The sequence below is a fragment of the Ascaphus truei genome, unplaced genomic scaffold (assembly GCF_040206685.1).
Source record: "Ascaphus truei isolate aAscTru1 unplaced genomic scaffold, aAscTru1.hap1 HAP1_SCAFFOLD_372, whole genome shotgun sequence".
Taxonomy (NCBI): domain Eukaryota; kingdom Metazoa; phylum Chordata; class Amphibia; order Anura; family Ascaphidae; genus Ascaphus; species Ascaphus truei.
In genome coordinates, this window is record NW_027456703.1 from 210712 (window position 1) to 233775 (window position 23064).

At 48.6% G+C, this 23064-nt stretch overlaps 1 protein-coding gene across 1 annotated transcript in view; it reads right to left on the reverse strand.

Moving 5' to 3' along the window:
• LOC142483858 (uncharacterized) overlaps positions 1-5561 on the reverse strand; it is a 30946-nt gene extending 25385 nt beyond the window's left edge. The window contains exon 1 of the mRNA XM_075583779.1: positions 5250-5561. Within this exon, the coding sequence (XP_075439894.1) occupies positions 5250-5436 (187 nt within the window). The 5' untranslated portion in view covers positions 5437-5561. The remainder of the gene's footprint in view (positions 1-5249) is intronic.
• Positions 5562-23064: the final 17503 nt, after the last annotated feature.

Consider the following 23064-nt stretch of genomic DNA (forward strand, 5'->3'; position numbering starts at 1 on the left):
TGCCCTTCGCCCCCACACCCACCCTCCCTGCCCTTCGCCCCCACACCCACCCCCCCTGCCCTTCGCCCCCACACCCCCTGCCCTTCGCCCCCACTCCCACCCTCCCTGCCCTTCGCCCCACCTCCCCCTGCCCTTCGCCCCCACCCTCCCTGCCCTTCGCCCCCACCCCCACTGCCCTTCGCCCCCACCCCCCTTCGCCCCCACCCTCCCTGCCTTTCGCCCCCACACCGACCCTCCCTGCCCTTCGCCCCCACACCCACCCTCCCTACCCTTCACCCCCTCCCTGCCCTTCACCCCCTCCCTGCCTTTTGCCCCCTCCCTACCCTTCGCCCCCCCCTGCCCTTTGCCCCCCCCCATGCCCATCGCCCCCCCCTCCCTGCCCTTCGCTCCCACCCCCACCCTCCCTGCCCTTTGCCCCCACCCTCCCTGCCCTTCGCCCCCACCCTCCCTGCCCTTCGCCCCCACCCCCCCTGCCCTTCGCTCCTACCCCCACTGCCCTTCGCCCCCACCCCCACTGCCCTTTGCTCCTACCCCCACTGCCCTTCGCCCCCGCCCCCACCCTCCCTGCCCTTTGCCCCCACACCCACCCTCCCTGCCCTTTGCCCCCACACCCACCCTCCCTGCCCTTCGCCCCCACCCTCCCTGCCCTTCGCCCCCACCCTCCCTGCCCTTCGCCCCCACCCCCCCTGCCCTTCGCTCCTACCCCCACTGCCCTTCGCCCCCACCCCCACTGCCCTTTGCTCCTACCCCCACTGCCCTTCGCCCCCGCCCCCACCCTCCCTGCCCTTTGCCCCCACACCCACCCTCCCTGCCGTTCGCCCCCTCCCTGCCCTTCGCCCCTTCTGCCCTTCACCCCCTCCCTGCCCTTCGCCCCCTCCCTGCCCTTCGCCCCCACCCCCTCTGCCCTTCGCCCCCACCCCCTCTGCCCTTCGCCCCCACCCCCTCTGCCCTTCGCCCCCACCCCCTCTGCCCTTTGCCCCCACCCCCACCCCCTCTGCCCTTCGCCCCCACCCCCTCTGCCCTTCGCCCCCACCCCCACCCTCCCTGCCCTTCGCTCCCACCCTCACTGCCCTTCGCCGCCACCCTCCCTGCCCTTCGCTCCTACCCCCACTGCCCTTCACCCCCACCCCCACTGCCCTTCGCTCCTACCCCCACTGCCCTTCGCCCCCACCCCCACCCTCCCTGCCCTTCGCCCCCACACCCACCCTCCCTGCCCTTCGCCCCCTCCCCCACCCTCCCTGCCCTTCGCCCCCTGCCTGCCCTTCGCCCCCTCCCTGCCCTTCGCCCCCACACCCACCCTCCCTGCCCTTCGCCCCCTCCCTGCCCTTCACCCCCTCCCTGCCCTTCACCCCCTCCCTGCCCTTCGCCCCTTCACCCCCTCCCTGCCCTTCGCCCCTTTGCTCCCTGCCCTTCGCCCCTTTGCTCCCTGCCCTTCGCCCCTTCCCTGCCCCTCCCTCCTCCCTCCCCCCGACCCTCCCTGCCTATTCCCTATCCCCCTCCCTGCCCGTTCCCTCTCCCCCCTCCCTGCCCCCCCCTCCCCGACCCTCCCGCTCCCTGCCCCTCCCTCCGTCCCCCCTCCCTGCCCCTCTCCCCCTCCCCGCCCTTCCCCCCTCCCTGCCCTTCGCCCCCTCTCCCCCGTCCCTGCCCTTCACCCCCTCTCCCCCTTCCCTGCCCTTCGCCCCCTCGCCCCCCTCCCTGCCCTTCCCCACCCCTCCACGCCCGCCGCCCCAGCAATCACGGGCAACGCCGGGTTTATCAGCTAGTATGATATAAATAAAACCTGTCAACAGACATACCTAAATCACCAAAGAAACTGTAGTATATGTATTTGAAAATAAAAAAATTATATCTCCAACCTATTACTTATGTATTCATTAATGATTTTATTGTAATAGTTCTAAAGAAATCCTATCTACCCTTAATTCTGTATTAGATTAGAAGAAAGAACACAGTATGATATAGTGTGATATAATTTGAACATACATATATTAATTTCTAAAACATATATATATATACCCTAATAAGAAAGGATTAATCAAACATAGAAACATCATATATGGAATATCAATTTATAGTATTATAATGAACCAGTAATAACCTAATCTTTTAATTTGTACTTAGATGTAAACAGTAGAGAGTACAATGGATAATACCGATATGCTTTAAGGAACACGAGGAGTTATTTAGTCAACGTTTGCAAGTTTGCAACGGAGGCCACGCCCCCGCCGGCGGTTCAGCCAATGAGGACGAACCAGCCAGCCACGCCCCTGCAAACCCACCACCACCACGCCCCCTCCTGCCGCAAACGCTCCCTCTCCCCCCCAGCGCTGTGCTCGAGCCCCCACCCCTCCCGGGCGCGTGCCACAGTGCTGACTGGGACCTCACCCTAAGGAGCTGATCTCAGCAGGGGTCATGCAGCAAATGGCTGCCTGGGACACACAGAGGAACCACAGGGGGGTCTCTGTCTGCTAGAGGGGGGAGGGAATCAGTAGATCATACAGCTGTAACCCAGCAATATACCTTTCCCTGATATTCTGCATTACAATGAAGGGACCTGGCATGGCAAGGAGACAGCAGACTGGCCTTAGCCTTCTTTTACTAAGGGAGCCGGTTTAATCCGTCACACCAAGTATCCTCAAAGAAAAGAAAGACGACAATTGGTTGGAGAAAGGATCTAAGGCAGGGGTGGGGAACGTCCGGCCCGGGGGCCGTGTAAGGCCCGCAAAGTCATTTGGTCCGGCCCCCGGGAAGCCTGCAAGAATGGTTTAAAAAAAAAATTTAAACTCCCCCTTTCCTGATTGGCTGCCCGTGCTGTCACTCTGCCAAGATTTTTTTTTTGGCCCGCCTCTTCCTACAGCACTGCCCCCCTCCCTTCTCTTCTCCAGTAATGTCGGGCTCCTTAGGCTCCGCCCCTCTGTCCCTCCCTTTAGGCTCCTGCCAGTCTCTCAGCTGCACAGGCTACCTATGCAGCTCCAGCAGCCCATCCACGGGCCCCAGGTAACCCACATGCCCCCTTATACTCCCTCCCAGGCACCTTACCCACCCCAAGGGGGGAGAGGCCTTATTTTTGTGTGTGTTTGCAGAGGTGGGCTTATTGTGTGTGTGTGTGTCACTGTGTGTGTGTGTCACTGTGTGTGTGTGTGTCACTGTGTGTGTGTGTGTCACTGTGTGTGTGTGTGTGTGTGTTTCTGGCACTGGCACTGTGTGTGTCTGGCACTGGCACTGTCACTGTGTGTGTCTGACACTGTCACTGTGTGTGTCTGGCACTGGCACTGTGTGTGTCTGGCACTGTGTGTCTCACTGTCACTGTGTGTGTGTGTGTGTCACTGTCTCTGTGTGTGTGTGTCTCACTGTCTCTCTGTGTGTCTCACTGTCTCTCTGTGTGTCTCACGGTCTCTGTGTGTCTCACGGTCTGTGTGTGTGTGTGTGTGTGTCTCACTGTCACTATCTGTGTGTGTGTGTCTCACTGTCTGTGTCACGGTCAGACCTGAGTATCACCAGGGCGGCACGGGTAAGCAGCGCTCCGGGGGGGGAGGGTATAAGAGGAGTGGCGGATGGGGGGGAAGGGGGTATAAGAGGCTAGGGGGATAGAAGAACGAGTCTGCGGTGGGAGAGACACCTCACTACCGTCTCTCCTCCTCCCCACACCGGGCAGCAGTTGTGGAGGGTACCTGCTCCGATCCCCCCCGTGCACTTACACGGCCCTCATCCCCACACCGGGTAGCAGTTACTGAGGAGGGCACCTGCTCAGATTCCCCCCCCCCCCTTGCGCACTTACACGGTCCTCCTTCTCCCCACACGAGCAGCAGTTGCGGAGGGCACATGCTCCGATCCCCCCCCGATCAGATTTCCCTCCCCCTGTGTGTGTCTGAGAGAGTGAGTGTGTGTGAGTGTGTGTGTCAGTGTGTGTGTCAGAGAGAGAGTGTGCGTGTCTGAGAGAGAGTGTGCGTGTCAGAGTGTGTGCGTGTCTGAGAGAGTGTGTGCGTCTGAGAGAGTGTGTGCGTCTGAGAGAGAGTGTGGCGTCTGAGAGAGAGAGTGCGCGTCTGAGAGAGACTACGCGTCTGAGAGAGAGTGCGCGTCTGAGAGAGAGTGCGCATCAGAGAGAGAGAGTGCGCGTCTGAGAGAGAGAGTGCACGTCTGAGAGAGAGTGCGCGTCTGAGAGAGAGAGTGCGCGTCTGAGAGAGAGAGTGCGCGTCCGAGAGAGAGAGTGCGCGTCCGAGAGAGTGTGTGTCTGACAGTCTGAGTGAGTAGGTCTGACAGTCTGACTGAGTGGGTCTGCCAGTCTGAGTGAGATGGGTCTGACTGTCTGAGTGAGATGGGTCTGACAGTCTGAGTGAGATGGGTCTGACAGTCTGAGTGAGATCGGTCTGACAGTCTGAGTGAGAGTGGGTCTGAGAGTGAGTGAGAGTGGGTCTGAGAGTGAATGAGAGTGGGTCTGAGAGTGAGTGAGAGTGGGTCTGAGAGTGAGTGAGAGTGGGTCTGAGAGTGAGTGAGAGTGGGTCTGAGAGTGAGTGAGAGAGAGTGGGTCTGAGTCTGTGAGTGGGTCTGAGAGCCTGAGCGAGAGAGTGGGTCTGAGAGCCTGAGCGAGAGCGTGGGTCTGAGAGTCTGAGCGAGAGAGTGGGTCTGAGTCTGATTTCCCTACCCCCTGCCCGATTTCTGTGTGTGCGCGTGTGCATGCGTGTGCACAGACACCAACCCACAGTCAGTCATAGTCACCCACCACCCAAGAGTCAGTCAGTCACCCAAAGAGAAGCAGTTCCAGCCATAACATTAGTGGTGAGTTCATTAAATGTTTGACCAAATACAGCAGGCTAATTTTTAAGTTGATAATTTTGGATGGCCCTCGAATGATTTTATAAATATCAAAATGGCCATTGGCAGAAAAAAGGTAACCCACCCCTGATCTAAGGGTTTCTATAGATGTCTTAACTGTAGAGCCTGCCGCTGTAAGGCTCATTCTATACTGTGTGCAGACGTGCACGTACATGCCGCAAGCTTTTTGTGTATATGCTGTTCGCGAGTGAGGTACTGTATGTGTGTATGTATATGTAGTGTGTGTGTGTGTGTGTGTGTGTGTGTGTGTTTTGAAATAAATACTTTAATAAATGTTTTAATAACATTGTACACACACACACACACACACACACACACACACACGTACACACACGTACACACACGTACACACACACACACACACACACACACAAACAAGCAGAACAAATGATTTAAGGCAGTAGATAAAAACTCACTGGATGATCCTGTGAGCAGCAAAAAGCAGGGAGACTTTGCATGCTCCTGTGAGGGGGAGATACATGTGCAGGCAGTCTCTGCAGAGACATCAGGCTGAATATAACCCTCAGTTTCAATCCATCTGAACAGAGGTGGAAAAGCAGGAATAGATCCACAGCAACTTGGAAAGTAAGGAGAAGCTTTCATATGGAGAAATCTCTCTCCAGGCCGACACAGACGCCCCCAAATATCAGCAAAAGCAGGTGAGAGCTGGGAGAAAGTCAGAGCTCACCAAGATGGCTTCCAAGCACATGGAGGGGCTGCATGCAGAATCAGAGGTGTGTCAGGAGGCAGAGACTCCCGGGGATTATGGGAGTTATAGAAGAAATAAACTGTTCAGCGCTTCCCCCAAATGTAACAACAGTGCAACAGCACCACCTCGTGGTGAAAAGTGCTAATAGCACAAACAGAGCAGGCAATATGCACTCGTGTATATAAACAGAAAAATATATGTAACGGGTATTCCACCCCACCCAATCTCATATACACTGGCGACACACTTTATTCGAGCTCGGCTAGTCCCACGAATTCGGGTATACCCGGGTGTATTGAGGTTTCTGACTGTTTTCTGCCCGAGTGCATTGAGTTATTTTCCGGCAGGGATTGAATTATTTTATTTCCGCTGGCTGCAATACTGCACAGTACATATATATATACTGCATTACAATTCATGAATTTATGCCATCTGGTAGACACGCGAAGCATTGCAGCCTATTAAATCCTAATCATTATCATTTAACAGATCAGCCGCCCATCAGCCAGGCATGAACCCAGGCTGGGAAGGCAAACGCAACGGGGCTTGTCAGAGGTGAGGAGCGGCGCATTCCAGGTATCTGCCAGGTACATACCGGGTATTTGCTCGAATAAAGTGTGTCGGTGCAGTATAGTGTGGGTGAGTAGAACATGTGGTGTTACCAGTGTGGTGCGTATACCTGCAGGCTCACAGGAGGTCTGAGCCTCCGCTAATGAGAGCCTGGGGTGAATCCTCTGGAACGGGTCTTCTTTCAGCGCCTCCACCTATGTAGGATTCTAGGGAAGTGTAGAATGACCCTACATAGGAACCCACTCAGAAACCACACACACAGTGATTTATATTATAACTAATGACTTTACTACAAAGAATAATAATAACCTGTGTCCCTCTCACGAGGGGACACTGACAGTGACGTCTCGCAGGACGATTCCCCGACACCAGGTGATCCCACCCAGTGTCCCAAGAACCCCACCCAATGTCCCGTACTCCTACAGAGATAGTCACTGGGTGACTGCGCAGTCACTAAAACCTCTAGGCCTGTTGGTGCACATGTGATGACATAATACCTGCCGAGCACTCCGGTGCTCGGGTCAGCAACAAGCTTCTAAAAGGATCAGTCGAGCGATGCCTCCTTCTGATCCTCCACTGCACTCCTTGTACGTGGACCGCTCGAGCGGTCCCACTCCGGAACAGTCTCTGTGGACCCCAACGTGGGTCCAACCGCTTCACGGGAACAACGATATTTCTCTGTGTCCCTACCTACATAAGGGACACGTGCTGCACTATAGGCCGTCCCTATAAATACAGCAACCTATGGTGGCTTGGGATACTCCTATGGGCCTAAGGGGTCAGGACCTGTCCCATTCCCCTAACTACCCTCGTCCCTAAGCCTCACTACTCTAACAGCCAACGTGCTGCTAACTACGGTGCCTGCCTGTCAGACCTCACAGCACTGCCCGCTGTGACTCTGACAAGGCAGCACTCCAAACTAGGGGCCGCGTCCCTATCTAGGACCTCCCTAAGCAGTTACCCACCCAACTAGTGGGGAGTTGGGGCCTACCTGGAGTGTGGGTACTGTGACATAGTCCAAAGATGTTAGGCAGCTTTCTGCCCCATTTTAGAGCAGAAAGTGCAGGAATAGTTAAAAATGATCCATTCCACAGCTTCCCATTAACTCAGGCAGCTGGATGGAAAATCCAGACCACAGATTACAATGGCTCTAGTTCTCCCTCACCTGCTCTTCTAATCACATGCACAGGTATTTAGAGCAGAGAGGTTTTGCTTTTCACTCTCTCTCCTTAGAGCCTGGAGGCTGGGGGTATCGCTGCTCCCCTGTTTCCAGTGTCGGGGTTGACGGCCCCTCCACATATCACAGTACCAGAGGATTTGCCTGGACACCACAAGCAGATAAGACAAAACAAATGGTTACTGCTGTTGCTAAAAGACTGTGCTGTATCTTGTGACCCTAAATGAGAGAGCATTGTTTTAAGCTGGGGAACCAGTTTAGTTGGCCAGCAGCTGTTAGAGAGACTGATTCTGATGTGTAGTTAGATCCCTGAAAGGGATAGGATTTTGCTTATATGATTTTGGTTTTATTTCTTGAAATAACAGTGTGGGAAATATTGTAACACTGAAATATGTGAACTGCTGAATGAAAGTATCTGAGTACCTCTAACCTTCACATGTTAAAGCTGCAGTACCTTACTTGGATGAAAATAAAGCAGGCAGAAGCCTGAGTTAAGCAGCATAATACTTTGCATGATCCTGTTTGTTGTATAATTAACCCTAGAAGACTGTGTCGGGAAGAACCCAGACAGACGTCAGCACTACAAAAGAGGGGCGTTTGTCACATATGGTGGAGAATGCGGGTCGACACTAAAAAGTCTGTGGGTTTGTAAATAAATGCGGGGGTTTAAAATGGCCGCCCAGCTGAACTAAAGTACAGAGGCTATGAGTGAAGTCTGTCCCACTGTGTATATCAGTTGTGCTTCTAGCATACACAGAGAATGTGCGAAGTGTGGATGCAATAGCACCTTGAACCCAAACAGAAAACCAAAATGTTTTGCTGAAGAAAAAAAAAAAAAAAAAAAATTGCATCTAGCCAGTGCTGTTTGTAAAGCTAATGCCTTTTGCTGAAGTGAGTGAATTTGCAGCTAGCAAGTGCTGTATGCAAGTTGCTGAAGTGAGTGAAATTGCAGCTAGCAGATTGTCCCTGCCGGGTTTCTAAAATGGCCGACGTGAAATGTTTGTTTTGTAATGTACATAATCATGAAAAACAGTGTCCCTTCAGGCCATACGATGATGATGATGGCGACTCGTATGTGGCCCCTGGAGGAGAGCCGTACCCACAGATGAATTTAGTATGCTGGGCCTGTCATAAAGTAGGTCACATGGAAGATGTGTGCCCCAAAATTTTCAAAGACAAACAGCTGCAAAAACAAGCAACGCCCTATGAGTGCAAGCAAGATGTGGAAGCTGATACCAGTGAGCGTGTGCCCAGTACCACTGATATCTCTGGAGCTAATAAAGCAAAAAGAAAGAAGAAAAAGAAAACTGTTCCTCAAGTCACAGGGGAAGTGACCGAGCCACTTCAACCTGCGCTGTCAGGACATGCGTCAGAAAGGCGCCAAGATGTGCTGCAGACCGGAGTGACCGGCAGAATTGTCACGGGAACAGTGGCAAAGGGAAAGGAGGAGCAAAGGGAAGCTGAATCCTTGAACCAGGATAAAGAGGCTTTGGTTTCTGCACTCCAAGCTGCCCGCCATGATTATGAAGTCCTGCGGCAGGGATTGATGAAGGAGCGAGAATGTTGGAAGAAGGAGCAAGAATCTAACAATAAGGGGCGAGAATGTTGGAACAAGGAGCGAGAAGCGAACGCCGAGTTACAGAGGTGTATACTTCCAGCTTTACAAGAGCACGAGGCTTTGAAGAAAACAGAGTCTCTCTTACGGAGTGAGCTGGAAGAGGTGACGACTAATCTGGAAAAGGCCAACACCGTAATTGCCACCATGGATGAAAAACAGATTAAGTCTGACAAATTGATTGCTATCCTAAAACAGAAATACGGGAAGGCTCTACAAGAGGTTCATGCGCTCAGCACAGAGGTGCAACACTTATGCCTGGAGGGCCACGGTCTGAACACAGAGCTGGGAATGTTGAAGCAAACCCATGAGAATGCCCTAAGTGAGTTAGAGACTGTAAAGCAAGAAAATGAGACTCTGAAATTGGAAAATTCAGATTTGACTGACCAAGCAGAAAAAGTAAAGAAACAGTTGACTCAGGAAAAATTAGAAGTGCAGGAAGCACTGATGCACACTCAGAGCCAGCACCAGGAAGAAATGGACGCTCTGAGAACAGAATTGCGACATGTATGCACGAAACAGAATTCTCTCGTGGAGGAACTTAACATTTTGAAAAAGGAGAAAAGCATTAGAATAATTCAGAAGCACTGCAAAGCTCTTGTCCAAGGAAGAAGGGAAAGAGAAAATTATCGGCGTAAACGCGCCGCAACTATCATCCTACAGGCTGCCTACAGAGGGATGAAAATTCGTCGGTTCAATCACCGGAATAAAGCAGCCTGTGTTCTTCAATCATTCTACCGTGCCCGCATGGTACGAAACAGGTTCCTCATTATGAAAGGAGCAACTATAAAAATCCAGTCTCTGACTAGGATGACACAGAACAGGATTCGCTATCAAACCCTGAGAAATGCGTCACTGGTTATCCAGCGGTACTTCCGCCTGAATAAATGTAGACCTCAGGAAAGAGAGGTCCAAGACTACATGCCTGCCGGCTGCAAAGATAAAATACCACAGGGTACAGCCGGAGGTAGTGAGAGCCCCATCAAGGTGAAGGTGCTCCAGGTAATCAGTGCTTCATCTTCTAAGTACCATAAAGGTTCAAAGGTCGCAAATCAAAAGCGACGAAGGTCAACGCTGGCCTTGAATTTTTCCGGATCTCGCCACTCTGGGCCACAATATAAAGACAAAGACTATCCGGCCCCAGAGTTCTGTCAGAAGCTAAAGAAACAGTCCAGTCATTTGCAGTTTGCAGCGGCCTATGAAATAAAGTCAGGAAATGTAATGGACTGGAAGTCAAAGAAGAAAAAAAAAATGTGTTTGGGGAATTGACCGATATTTTTTTTGTTATTACACGTGTGGACTATGTCACGGACACTTAACTATGCAAATAAGCTATTGTAGTTAAGGTATATTAGGCCTTTAGAATAAGCATTTTGTCAATGTTACAGTGTTATATTGGTTCTCTGTGTTGAAAATGTAGCTAAACTACAAATTAATATACAGGGTTGATGGCCCTTTCGGTTGGTAAATATATAATGAGGTTCATATTCTACAGTAGAAAAACCCAGGGAGATAATAGAAATTGTTTGGTTTTGTGAATATATTTAGCATATCCTGGGTTGTAAGAATGTGTGCTAGACACTTATTTTTCAAAATAGTTCCCTAATAGAGAGCAACAAAATATGTTTGCCAAGTATAGTCTCTTATGACGAAACCTATTGTCCATAATTGCCATGGAAAAAGTTCATATTCGTATCATGTGAATACTTAATGTTGTACTGAGGAGTTAGCTCAAGTATTTCAGGTAGGACGCTCACCCCAGTGAGGTCCATGGCCGCTCACCCCAGTAGGTGTGAGCTGGGGAGGGGGATATGTGACATAGTCCAAAGATGTTAGGCAGCTTTCTGCCCCATTTTAGAGCAGAAAGTGCAGGAATAGTTAAAAATGATCCATTCCACAGCTTCCCATTAACTCAGGCAGCTGGATGGAAAATCCAGACCACAGATTACAATGGCTCTAGTTCTCCCTCACCTGCTCTTCTAATCACATGCACAGGTATTTAGAGCAGAGAGGTTTTGCTTTTCACTCTCTCTCCTTAGAGCCTGGAGGCTGGGGGTATCGCTGCTCCCCTGTTTCCAGTGTCGGGGTTGACGGCCCCTCCACATATCACAGTACCAGAGGATTTGCCTGGACACCACAAGCAGATAAGACAAAACAAATGGTTACTGCTGTTGCTAAAAGACTGTGCTGTATCTTGTGACCCTAAATGAGAGAGTATTGTTTTAAGCTGGGGAACCAGTTTAGTTGGCCAGCAGCTGTTAGAGAGACTGATTCTGATGTGTAGTTAGATCCCTGAAAGGGATAGGATTTTGCTTATATGATTTTGGTTTTATTTCTTGAAATAACAGTGTGGGAAATATTGTAACACTGAAATATGTGAACTGCTGAATGAAAGTATCTGAGTACCTCTAACCTTCACATGTTAAAGCTGCAGTACCTTACTTGGATGAAAATAAAGCAGGCAGAAGCCTGAGTTAAGCAGCATAATACTTTGCATGATCCTGTTTGTTGTATAATTAACCCTAGAAGACTGTGTCGGGAAGAACCCAGACAGACGTCAGCACTACAAAAGAGGGGCGTTTGTCACATATGGTGGAGAATGCGGGTCGACACTAAAAAGTCTGTGGGTTTGTAAATAAATGCGGGGGTTTAAAATGGCCGCCCAGCTGAACTAAAGTACAGAGGCTATGAGTGAAGTCTGTCCCACTGTGTATATCAGTTGTGCTTCTAGCATACACAGAGAATGTGCGAAGTGTGGATGCAATAGCACCTTGAACCCAAACAGAAAACCAAAATGTTTTGCTGAAGAAAAAAAAAAAAAAAAAAAAATTGCATCTAGCCAGTGCTGTTTGTAAAGCTAATGCCTTTTGCTGAAGTGAGTGAATTTGCAGCTAGCAAGTGCTGTATGCAAGTTGCTGAAGTGAGTGAAATTGCAGCTAGCAGATTGTCCCTGCCGGGTTTCTAAAATGGCCGACGTGAAATGTTTGTTTTGTAATGTACATAATCATGAAAAACAGTGTCCCTTCAGGCCATACGATGATGATGATGGCGACTCGTATGTGGCCCCTGGAGGAGAGCCGTACCCACAGATGAATTTAGTATGCTGGGCCTGTCATAAAGTAGGTCACATGGAAGATGTGTGCCCCAAAATTTTCAAAGACAAACAGCTGCAAAAACAAGCAACGCCCTATGAGTGCAAGCAAGATGTGGAAGCTGATACCAGTGAGCGTGTGCCCAGTACCACTGATATCTCTGGAGCTAATAAAGCAAAAAGAAAGAAGAAAAAGAAAACTGTTCCTCAAGTCACAGGGGAAGTGACCGAGCCACTTCAACCTGCGCTGTCAGGACATGCGTCAGAAAGGCGCCAAGATGTGCTGCAGACCGGAGTGACCGGCAGAATTGTCACGGGAACAGTGGCAAAGGGAAAGGAGGAGCAAAGGGAAGCTGAATCCTTGAACCAGGATAAAGAGGCTTTGGTTTCTGCACTCCAAGCTGCCCGCCATGATTATGAAGTCCTGCGGCAGGGATTGATGAAGGAGCGAGAATGTTGGAAGAAGGAGCAAGAATCTAACAATAAGGGGCGAGAATGTTGGAACAAGGAGCGAGAAGCGAACGCCGAGTTACAGAGGTGTATACTTCCAGCTTTACAAGAGCACGAGGCTTTGAAGAAAACAGAGTCTCTCTTACGGAGTGAGCTGGAAGAGGTGACGACTAATCTGGAAAAGGCCAACACCGTAATTGCCACCATGGATGAAAAACAGATTAAGTCTGACAAATTGATTGCTATCCTAAAACAGAAATACGGGAAGGCTCTACAAGAGGTTCATGCGCTCAGCACAGAGGTGCAACACTTATGCCTGGAGGGCCACGGTCTGAACACAGAGCTGGGAATGTTGAAGCAAACCCATGAGAATGCCCTAAGTGAGTTAGAGACTGTAAAGCAAGAAAATGAGACTCTGAAATTGGAAAATTCAGATTTGACTGACCAAGCAGAAAAAGTAAAGAAACAGTTGACTCAGGAAAAATTAGAAGTGCAGGAAGCACTGATGCACACTCAGAGCCAGCACCAGGAAGAAATGGACGCTCTGAGAACAGAATTGCGACATGTATGCACGAAACAGAATTCTCTCGTGGAGGAACTTAACATTTTGAAAAAGGAGAAAAGCATTAGAATAATTCAGAAGCACTGCAAAGCTCTTGTCCAAGGAAGAAGGGAAAGAGAAAATTATCGGCGTAAACGCGCCGCAACTATCATCCTACAGGCTGCCTACAGAGGGATGAAAATTCGTCGGTTCAATCACCGGAATAAAGCAGCCTGTGTTCTTCAATCATTCTACCGTGCCCGCATGGTACGAAACAGGTTCCTCATTATGAAAGGAGCAACTATAAAAATCCAGTCTCTGACTAGGATGACACAGAACAGGATTCGCTATCAAACCCTGAGAAATGCGTCACTGGTTATCCAGCGGTACTTCCGCCTGAATAAATGTAGACCTCAGGAAAGAGAGGTCCAAGACTACATGCCTGCCGGCTGCAAAGATAAAATACCACAGGGTACAGCCGGAGGTAGTGAGAGCCCCATCAAGGTGAAGGTGCTCCAGGTAATCAGTGCTTCATCTTCTAAGTACCATAAAGGTTCAAAGGTCGCAAATCAAAAGCGACGAAGGTCAACGCTGGCCTTGAATTTTTCCGGATCTCGCCACTCTGGGCCACAATATAAAGACAAAGACTATCCGGCCCCAGAGTTCCGTCAGAAGCTAAAGAAACAGTCCAGTCATTTGCAGTTTGCAGCGGCCTATGAAATAAAGTCAGGAAATGTAATGGACTGGAAGTCAAAGAAGAAAAAAAAAATGTGTTTGGGGAATTGACCGATATTTTTTTTGTTATTACACGTGTGGACTATGTCACGGACACTTAACTATGCAAATAAGCTATTGTAGTTAAGGTATATTAGGCCTCTAGAATAAGCATTTTGTCAATGTTACAGTGTTATATTGGTTCTCTGTGTTGAAAATGTAGCTAAACTACAAATTAATATACAGGGTTGATGGCCCTTTCGGTTGGTAAATATATAATGAGGTTCATATTCTACAGTAGAAAAACCCAGGGAGATAATAGAAATTGTTTGGTTTTGTGAATATATTTAGCATATCCTGGGTTGTAAGAATGTGTGCTAGACACTTATTTTTCAAAATAGTTCCCTAATAGAGAGCAACAAAATATGTTTGCCAAGTATAGTCTCTTATGACGAAACCTATTGTCCATAATTGCCATGGAAAAAGTTCATATTCGTATCATGTGAATACTTAATGTTGTACTGAGGAGTTAGCTCAAGTATTTCAGGTAGGACGCTCACCCCAGTGAGGTCCATGGCCGCTCACCCCAGTAGGTGTGAGCTGGGGAGGGGGATATGTGACATAGTCCAAAGATGTTAGGCAGCTTTCTGCCCCATTTTAGAGCAGAAAGTGCAGGAATAGTTAAAAATGATCCATTCCACAGCTTCCCATTAACTCAGGCAGCTGGATGGAAAATCCAGACCACAGATTACAATGGCTCTAGTTCTCCCTCACCTGCTCTTCTAATCACATGCACAGGTATTTAGAGCAGAGAGGTTTTGCTTTTCACTCTCTCTCCTTAGAGCCTGGAGGCTGGGGGTATCGCTGCTCCCCTGTTTCCAGTGTCGGGGTTGACGGCCCCTCCACATATCACAGTACCAGAGGATTTGCCTGGACACCACAAGCAGATAAGACAAAACAAATGGTTACTGCTGTTGCTAAAAGACTGTGCTGTATCTTGTGACCCTAAATGAGAGAGTATTGTTTTAAGCTGGGGAACCAGTTTAGTTGGCCAGCAGCTGTTAGAGAGACTGATTCTGATGTGTAGTTAGATCCCTGAAAGGGATAGGATTTTGCTTATATGATTTTGGTTTTATTTCTTGAAATAACAGTGTGGGAAATATTGTAACACTGAAATATGTGAACTGCTGAATGAAAGTATCTGAGTACCTCTAACCTTCACATGTTAAAGCTGCAGTACCTTACTTGGATGAAAATAAAGCAGGCAGAAGCCTGAGTTAAGCAGCATAATACTTTGCATGATCCTGTTTGTTGTATAATTAACCCTAGAAGACTGTGTCGGGAAGAACCCAGACAGACGTCAGCACTACAAAAGAGGGGCGTTTGTCACATATGGTGGAGAATGCGGGTCGACACTAAAAAGTCTGTGGGTTTGTAAATAAATGCGGGGGTTTAAAATGGCCGCCCAGCTGAACTAAAGTACAGAGGCTATGAGTGAAGTCTGTCCCACTGTGTATATCAGTTGTGCTTCTAGCATACACAGAGAATGTGCGAAGTGTGGATGCAATAGCACCTTGAACCCAAACAGAAAACCAAAATGTTTTGCTGAAGAAAAAAAAAAAAAAAAAAAAATTGCATCTAGCCAGTGCTGTTTGTAAAGCTAATGCCTTTTGCTGAAGTGAGTGAATTTGCAGCTAGCAAGTGCTGTATGCAAGTTGCTGAAGTGAGTGAAATTGCAGCTAGCAGATTGTCCCTGCCGGGTTTCTAAAATGGCCGACGTGAAATGTTTGTTTTGTAATGTACATAATCATGAAAAACAGTGTCCCTTCAGGCCATACGATGATGATGATGGCGACTCGTATGTGGCCCCTGGAGGAGAGCCGTACCCACAGATGAATTTAGTATGCTGGGCCTGTCATAAAGTAGGTCACATGGAAGATGTGTGCCCCAAAATTTTCAAAGACAAACAGCTGCAAAAACAAGCAACGCCCTATGAGTGCAAGCAAGATGTGGAAGCTGATACCAGTGAGCGTGTGCCCAGTACCACTGATATCTCTGGAGCTAATAAAGCAAAAAGAAAGAAGAAAAAGAAAACTGTTCCTCAAGTCACAGGGGAAGTGACCGAGCCACTTCAACCTGCGCTGTCAGGACATGCGTCAGAAAGGCGCCAAGATGTGCTGCAGACCGGAGTGACCGGCAGAATTGTCACGGGAACAGTGGCAAAGGGAAAGGAGGAGCAAAGGGAAGCTGAATCCTTGAACCAGGATAAAGAGGCTTTGGTTTCTGCACTCCAAGCTGCCCGCCATGATTATGAAGTCCTGCGGCAGGGATTGATGAAGGAGCGAGAATGTTGGAAGAAGGAGCAAGAATCTAACAATAAGGGGCGAGAATGTTGGAACAAGGAGCGAGAAGCGAACGCCGAGTTACAGAGGTGTATACTTCCAGCTTTACAAGAGCACGAGGCTTTGAAGAAAACAGAGTCTCTCTTACGGAGTGAGCTGGAAGAGGTGACGACTAATCTGGAAAAGGCCAACACCGTAATTGCCACCATGGATGAAAAACAGATTAAGTCTGACAAATTGATTGCTATCCTAAAACAGAAATACGGGAAGGCTCTACAAGAGGTTCATGCGCTCAGCACAGAGGTGCAACACTTATGCCTGGAGGGCCACGGTCTGAACACAGAGCTGGGAATGTTGAAGCAAACCCATGAGAATGCCCTAAGTGAGTTAGAGACTGTAAAGCAAGAAAATGAGACTCTGAAATTGGAAAATTCAGATTTGACTGACCAAGCAGAAAAAGTAAAGAAACAGTTGACTCAGGAAAAATTAGAAGTGCAGGAAGCACTGATGCACACTCAGAGCCAGCACCAGGAAGAAATGGACGCTCTGAGAACAGAATTGCGACATGTATGCACGAAACAGAATTCTCTCGTGGAGGAACTTAACATTTTGAAAAAGGAGAAAAGCATTAGAATAATTCAGAAGCACTGCAAAGCTCTTGTCCAAGGAAGAAGGGAAAGAGAAAATTATCGGCGGAAACGCGCCGCAACTATCATCCTACAGGCTGCCTACAGAGGGATGAAAATTCGTCGGTTCAATCACCGGAATAAAGCAGCCTGTGTTCTTCAATCATTCTACCGTGCCCGCATGGTACGAAACAGGTTCCTCATTATGAAAGGAGCAACTATAAAAATCCAGTCTCTGACTAGGATGACACAGAACAGGATTCGCTATCAAACCCTGAGAAATGCGTCACTGGTTATCCAGCGGTACTTCCGCCTGAATAAATGTAGACCTCAGGAAAGAGAGGTCCAAGACTACATGCCTGCCGGCTGCAAAGATAAAATACCACAGGGTACAGCCGGAGGTAGTGAGAGCCCCATCAAGGTGAAGGTGCTCCAGGTAATCAGTGCTTCATCTTCTAAGTACCATAAAGGTTCAAAGGTCGCAAATCAAAAGCGACGAAGGTCAACGCTGGCCTTGAATTTTTCCGGATCTCGCCACTCTGGGCCACAATATAAAGACAAAGACTATCCGGCCCCAGAGTTCCGTCAGAAGCTAAAGAAACAGTCCAGTCATTTGCAGTTTGCAGCGGCCTATGAAATAAAGTCAGGAAATGTAATGGACTGGAAGTCAAAGAAGAAAAAAAAAATGTGTTTGGGGAATTGACCGATATTTTTTTTGTTATTACACGTGTGGACTATGTCACGGACACTTAACTATGCAAATAAGCTATTGTAGTTAAGGTATATTAGGCCTCTAGAATAAGCATTTTGTCAATGTTACAGTGTTATATTGGTTCTCTGTGTTGAAAATGTAGCTAAACTACAAATTAATATACAGGGTTGATGGCCCTTTCGGTTGGTAAATATATAATGAGGTTCATATTCTACAGTAGAAAAACCCAGGGAGATAATAGAAATTGTTTGGTTTTGTGAATATATTTAGCATATCCTGGGTTGTAAGAATGTGTGCTAGACACTTATTTTTCAAAATAGTTCCCTAATAGAGAGCAACAAAATATGTTTGCCAAGTATAGTCTCTTATGACGAAACCTATTGTCCATAATTGCCATGGAAAAAGTTCATATTCGTATCATGTGAATACTTAATGTTGTACTGAGGAGTTAGCTCAAGTATTTCAGGTAGGACGCTCACCCCAGTGAGGTCCATGGCCGCTCACCCCAGTAGGTGTGAGCTGGGGAGGGGGATATGTGACATAGTCCAAAGATGTTAGGCAGCTTTCTGCCCCATTTTAGAGCAGAAAGTGCAGGAATAGTTAAAAATGATCCATTCCACAGCTTCCCATTAACTCAGGCAGCTGGATGGAAAATCCAGACCACAGATTACAATGGCTCTAGTTCTCCCTCACCTGCTCTTCTAATCACATGCACAGGTATTTAGAGCAGAGAGGTTTTGCTTTTCACTCTCTCTCCTTAGAGCCTGGAGGCTGGGGGTATCGCTGCTCCCCTGTTTCCAGTGTCGGGGTTGACGGCCCCTCCACATATCACAGTACCAGAGGATTTGCCTGGACACCACAAGCAGATAAGACAAAACAAATGGTTACTGCTGTTGCTAAAAGACTGTGCTGTATCTTGTGACCCTAAATGAGAGAGCATTGTTTTAAGCTGGGGAACCAGTTTAGTTGGCCAGCAGCTGTTAGAGAGACTGATTCTGATGTGTAGTTAGATCCCTGAAAGGGATAGGATTTTGCTTATATGATTTTGGTTTTATTTCTTGAAATAACAGTGTGGGAAATATTGTAACACTGAAATATGTGAACTGCTGAATGAAAGTATCTGAGTACCTCTAACCTTCACATGTTAAAGCTGCAGTACCTTACTTGGATGAAAATAAAGCAGGCAGAAGCCTGAGTTAAGCAGCATAATACTTTGCATGATCCTGTTTGTTGTATAATTAACCCTAGAAGACTGTGTCGGGAAGAACCCAGACAGACGTCAGCACTACAAAAGAGGGGCGTTTGTCACAGTACCTATGTGGGGCAGGAGCTGCACTCGCTCCCCGCACCCTTCCTTCCCTACAGCTCCCTGACTCCAACTGTCTTAACTGCAGACTTCCTTCTCCCAGCTCCCACTAATGTAAGTGGCAGGGTCCCTAACCTGAGGGCTGCCCCTGGTAACACTCACCTTACTGGGGAGCTGAGCTATCTCTGACCAAGGGGGTGCTGGCCTAATACAGGGGAGTCCCTCTCTCCTGCACCCTACCTCCTTCCCTTGTCTGCCTCCTTGCTCTGCTTCTTCCTGACTGACACGTAGCTCCAGCCCGCCAAATGTATCTATCTCCCTCCAGGGCAGTCCTACAGCCCTATTGGCTCCTATCAGGCACCTGGTGCCTGCCTCGCTATGCCCCATGGGAGTTGTAGTCCCATGGAGCCTAACAGCACATAGGGACCGCCTGCGCGCCTTTCCTATGCCTGCACTAGCTCCTAATGGCCGCCACAACATCCCCCTATCTATCCCTACTCTCGCGCGACTCTCCTGCGCTTTCCCTGCCCTCACGCAACTGCTCCCTGGCGCTAGAGTTCTCCCTGCGCATGCGCGAGCTATCTGGGCCGCCGGGGGCCTACTGCGCATGCGCGAACTGAAGCGCAATGGCGGCGCCCTATCCGCCCGGCTCCGGGAGCGCCGGGAGCCCTGAGATGCGCGTGCGGCCTTGGCAACCGGCCGCACGCGTCCCCGGCAACCCCCGAGCTGGGACCTGACCGCCCTCTCCCCTGCCACTGCCGAACGGAGCCGCCATTGGACGCGGCGGCCCCCGCGATCGGCAGTCAGGTGAGGGGGGTGCGGTAGCGCTGGGGAGACCTGGCTACATATATATAGCCCTCTTTTCCTTTATGAGAAGAGTCTACTGGTGCTGGCATTACCTGTTGGCTCACAGAGACCTGAGCCTCCACCACTGGGAGCCTGGGGTATACCTGCGATACTAGATGACAGCGCCTCCACCTGCACGGGATCCCAACTGATCGGCATAACCCCCGTGTAGGAACAAATAATAATACCACACAGAATATAACAATAACCTGTATGACCTTTACTAATACACAGTAACATAGATACTCTGTACCCCACAGTAAGATATATATTCCGCACTTGATATCACAGTGAGTGTCCCAAAGTACCATGGGTGCCAGGCACCAATTCCCTGATGTCCGTGTCCCAATGTCAAGGCTCACCCAAATGTGCTGGAGATAGCGCTATCCCGTGGAGTGTTAGTACACTGGTTAGATAAGTTATGTGCATACATCAAGGAAAATTCAAATAAGCATGTCAGGGGTAAGTTACCCATACACCAGACTGTGGACCGGATCAGATGTCATCAGAAGGTATTAGGAGCTGTTCCGTGATTTCCAGGTTCCGGATGGGTAAGTATGGAGTCCTTTGAAGTCCCCACTCGCATAAGATCAGAGTCCAGCACACCCGCGGCTCACGTGAGAACGGCCGTATCCCGCAGATCTCCACGACGGCTGGATTCCTCTTGCTGTCCTCCGTTCCGGTACTTCCGGGTAGTGACGTCACTGGAGGGTTGCACCGAGACTCGCGTCGCAATCCTCCTCCGGTGGCCGGATTAGCCCACAATAATGGGACAGAAAGTAAAGGTAGAACAGAAGCACTCTTCCAACGCGTTTCGAAACCGTAAAGGTTTCTTCATCAGGGAATAATGAATGGTCATATAACAGGCATTGAAATACCCCTCGCCGGTACCCCATTGGCCCGTCAGACGGACGTTCCAGCCAATAGGATGGAGGAGTCAATTACCCAGTGCACAACACTATACAGTTGCCATTGGCAACATTTCTACAACAACTTTCTTAACATCATAAAACAAAATTACAAATGTAGAGAAGTGGTGACTCTAAAACAAAGAGAGAGATGTTAGTGCATTCTCATAGCAATGAATCACAATATCATATATAAAAACAATGAAAGATTGGTATAAATTAACACACCCAGAATCAACAGGACCTGAAGAGAGTTGTAAACAACAAATCTGATAGAAGAAGCACGAAAGCAAAAATAGACATGGGTAAAGGGCCACTCCTAAGAATAAACCCAATAGCAAATGTCCCGTATTAAGCTAAAAAACATGGTACATTTTTTTTTTAAAGTATAAAAATATATATATAAAAACATATAAAAGGACAAAAGAATCAAGTATAATCCAATATAACCACTTATAAGTCTCAGAGGACATTCAATAGAGGGACCAAATATCGATGTCCTCATTTAAACCCCCCGGATACAAAGTGCTCAATTTATGTATCCAAAAGGTTTCTTGCATAGAAAGATCTTTAACCCTGTCCCCCCCCCCCCTTCTATTTCTTGGTATATATTTAATACCTTTAAACAATAGAGAGGAGGGGTCCCCATTATGATGTAGTGCAGCGGTGCGCAAAGTGGGGGGCGCGACCCCCAGGGGGGGCGGGAGATTGTGCTGGGGGGGCGCGGGCAGTTGCAGAGGCCCCGCGCTCTTCCCCCAGGCATTTAAATTAAATGCCGGGGGATCGCGTGAGGCCCCTGCAACTGTTTACTTACCGGGATTCAGCCGTCTGTGTTGCGTCACCATGGCAATGCGGCGTCAATAGACGCCGCAGCACCATTTGACCTGACGTCACACGCCCACGCAGCGTCATCTGACGCAGCTGAAGGAAGGCAGGGGGGCGCGAGAGCCAGGGCAGAGAGACAGGGGGGCGCAGCTCAAAAAGTTTGCGCTCCCCTGATGTAGTGCATAATGTTTGGACAAGCTATGTTCCATATACCCAATTTTAATATTTCGCAGGTGTTCCTGAATCCGCACCTTAAGTGGGCGCTTCGTGCGCCCCACATATTGTAGGCCACACGGACATTCAATTATATAAACAATATGGTCTGAGTTGCACAACATAAAATCAGTGATCTCATAGTCTTCTCCTGTGGAATTACATTTAAAAGATTTTTTATTTGGGTGCATGTGTTTGCACACTGAGCACTTACCACATTTAAAGTTCCCTACAGGTTTAGCATTTAGCCATCGTTTTTCCCCAGTCAGATTTTCTTTGATTTTTATATCACTGGGGGATAGCATATTCTTTACATTTTTTGCTGTCCTGTATATGAATTTAGGGAACTTTGAAATGTGTGCACCTAATATTGGATCATTAGAAAGAATGGCCCAGTGTTTTTTTTACAATTTGTTCTATTTGCATCGTCATAGAATTAAGGGCCTCATGCAGAGAGCATAGAATTTAAAAATTGGCGAATTTCATAAAAAGTAGCTTTTTTGGAGAGTTTTATTCTCCATATGCAGAAAAGTGCGAATTCTGCTATGTTTAACATGGATGTGTGTGGCGAGTTTAAATTGGCTAGATGCGCGCTTCAGAAACGTGTAAAAACAAATTTGCGCCTTTTTTTCCCCTTTACTATAGGCGGCGAGCGCCATCTTGCCATCTTTTCCTGGCGCGGCAAAAATGCGAGAATCGCGCCATTTTCTTGGCGCGAACAGCCGCTACATGCCGTTCGCACCTCTCTGCATTCGGAGAGTTTTAAAAATGGCGAGATGGAGGTTCTCGCCAGCCGCGAGGCGAGTTTTAGCAATAGAAAAAACAAAATGGCGCGTTTTTCGTAACTCGACATTTTCTGCCGGTTTCTGCGCGAAATTGTACAAAAAATGGCGAATTTCGAAATAACGATGCTCTCTGCATGAGGCCCTATAACTGGTGATAAATGCCACATTGCATTTTCCCTCATTTTCCTGTCGGCCCTCTTGTTTCTTTACCTTAGGAATTAGCATTGTACTCCTGTCAAGTTTTCTTATTTTATCTAAATCATTTTTTAAGTTATCCAAAGAGTATCCTCTTTCTAAAAATCTAGAAGTCAGTTGTTTTGCCTGTTCTTCAAAGTCCCTATCCAAGCTGCAGTTCTTCCTTAACCTGTAAAACTGGCCACTCAGTATATTTTTAATCCACGTTTTCTTGTGGTTACTCGTGGCCAGTAACAGATTATTGGAATCCACATCCTTAAAATGTGTTCTAGTTATAAGCTTCCCTTCATTTGAGACCGCCAAACTCTGATCTAAGAAGCTTATTTCCCTTTCATTATCCACATGGGTAAATGATAAATTTTTATTGTTATTATTTATGTACTGTGTAGCCAGGTCACCCATCTTACCTGGTTGCGCTGCATGGTCACGTGCACCGCCGAAGATTGCGACGGCTACTTTCAAGGGTGGGGGCAGGCGCAGGGAGCCGCGCGTCCTTCCCTGCCTATGGCCGGTTGCCGGGGACGCGATCGGGCCGTTGCTAAGGCCGCGATCGCGTTGCTAGGGTCCCGGCGGCCGGTGAGTAGGGCGCCGCCATTCCACAGCACT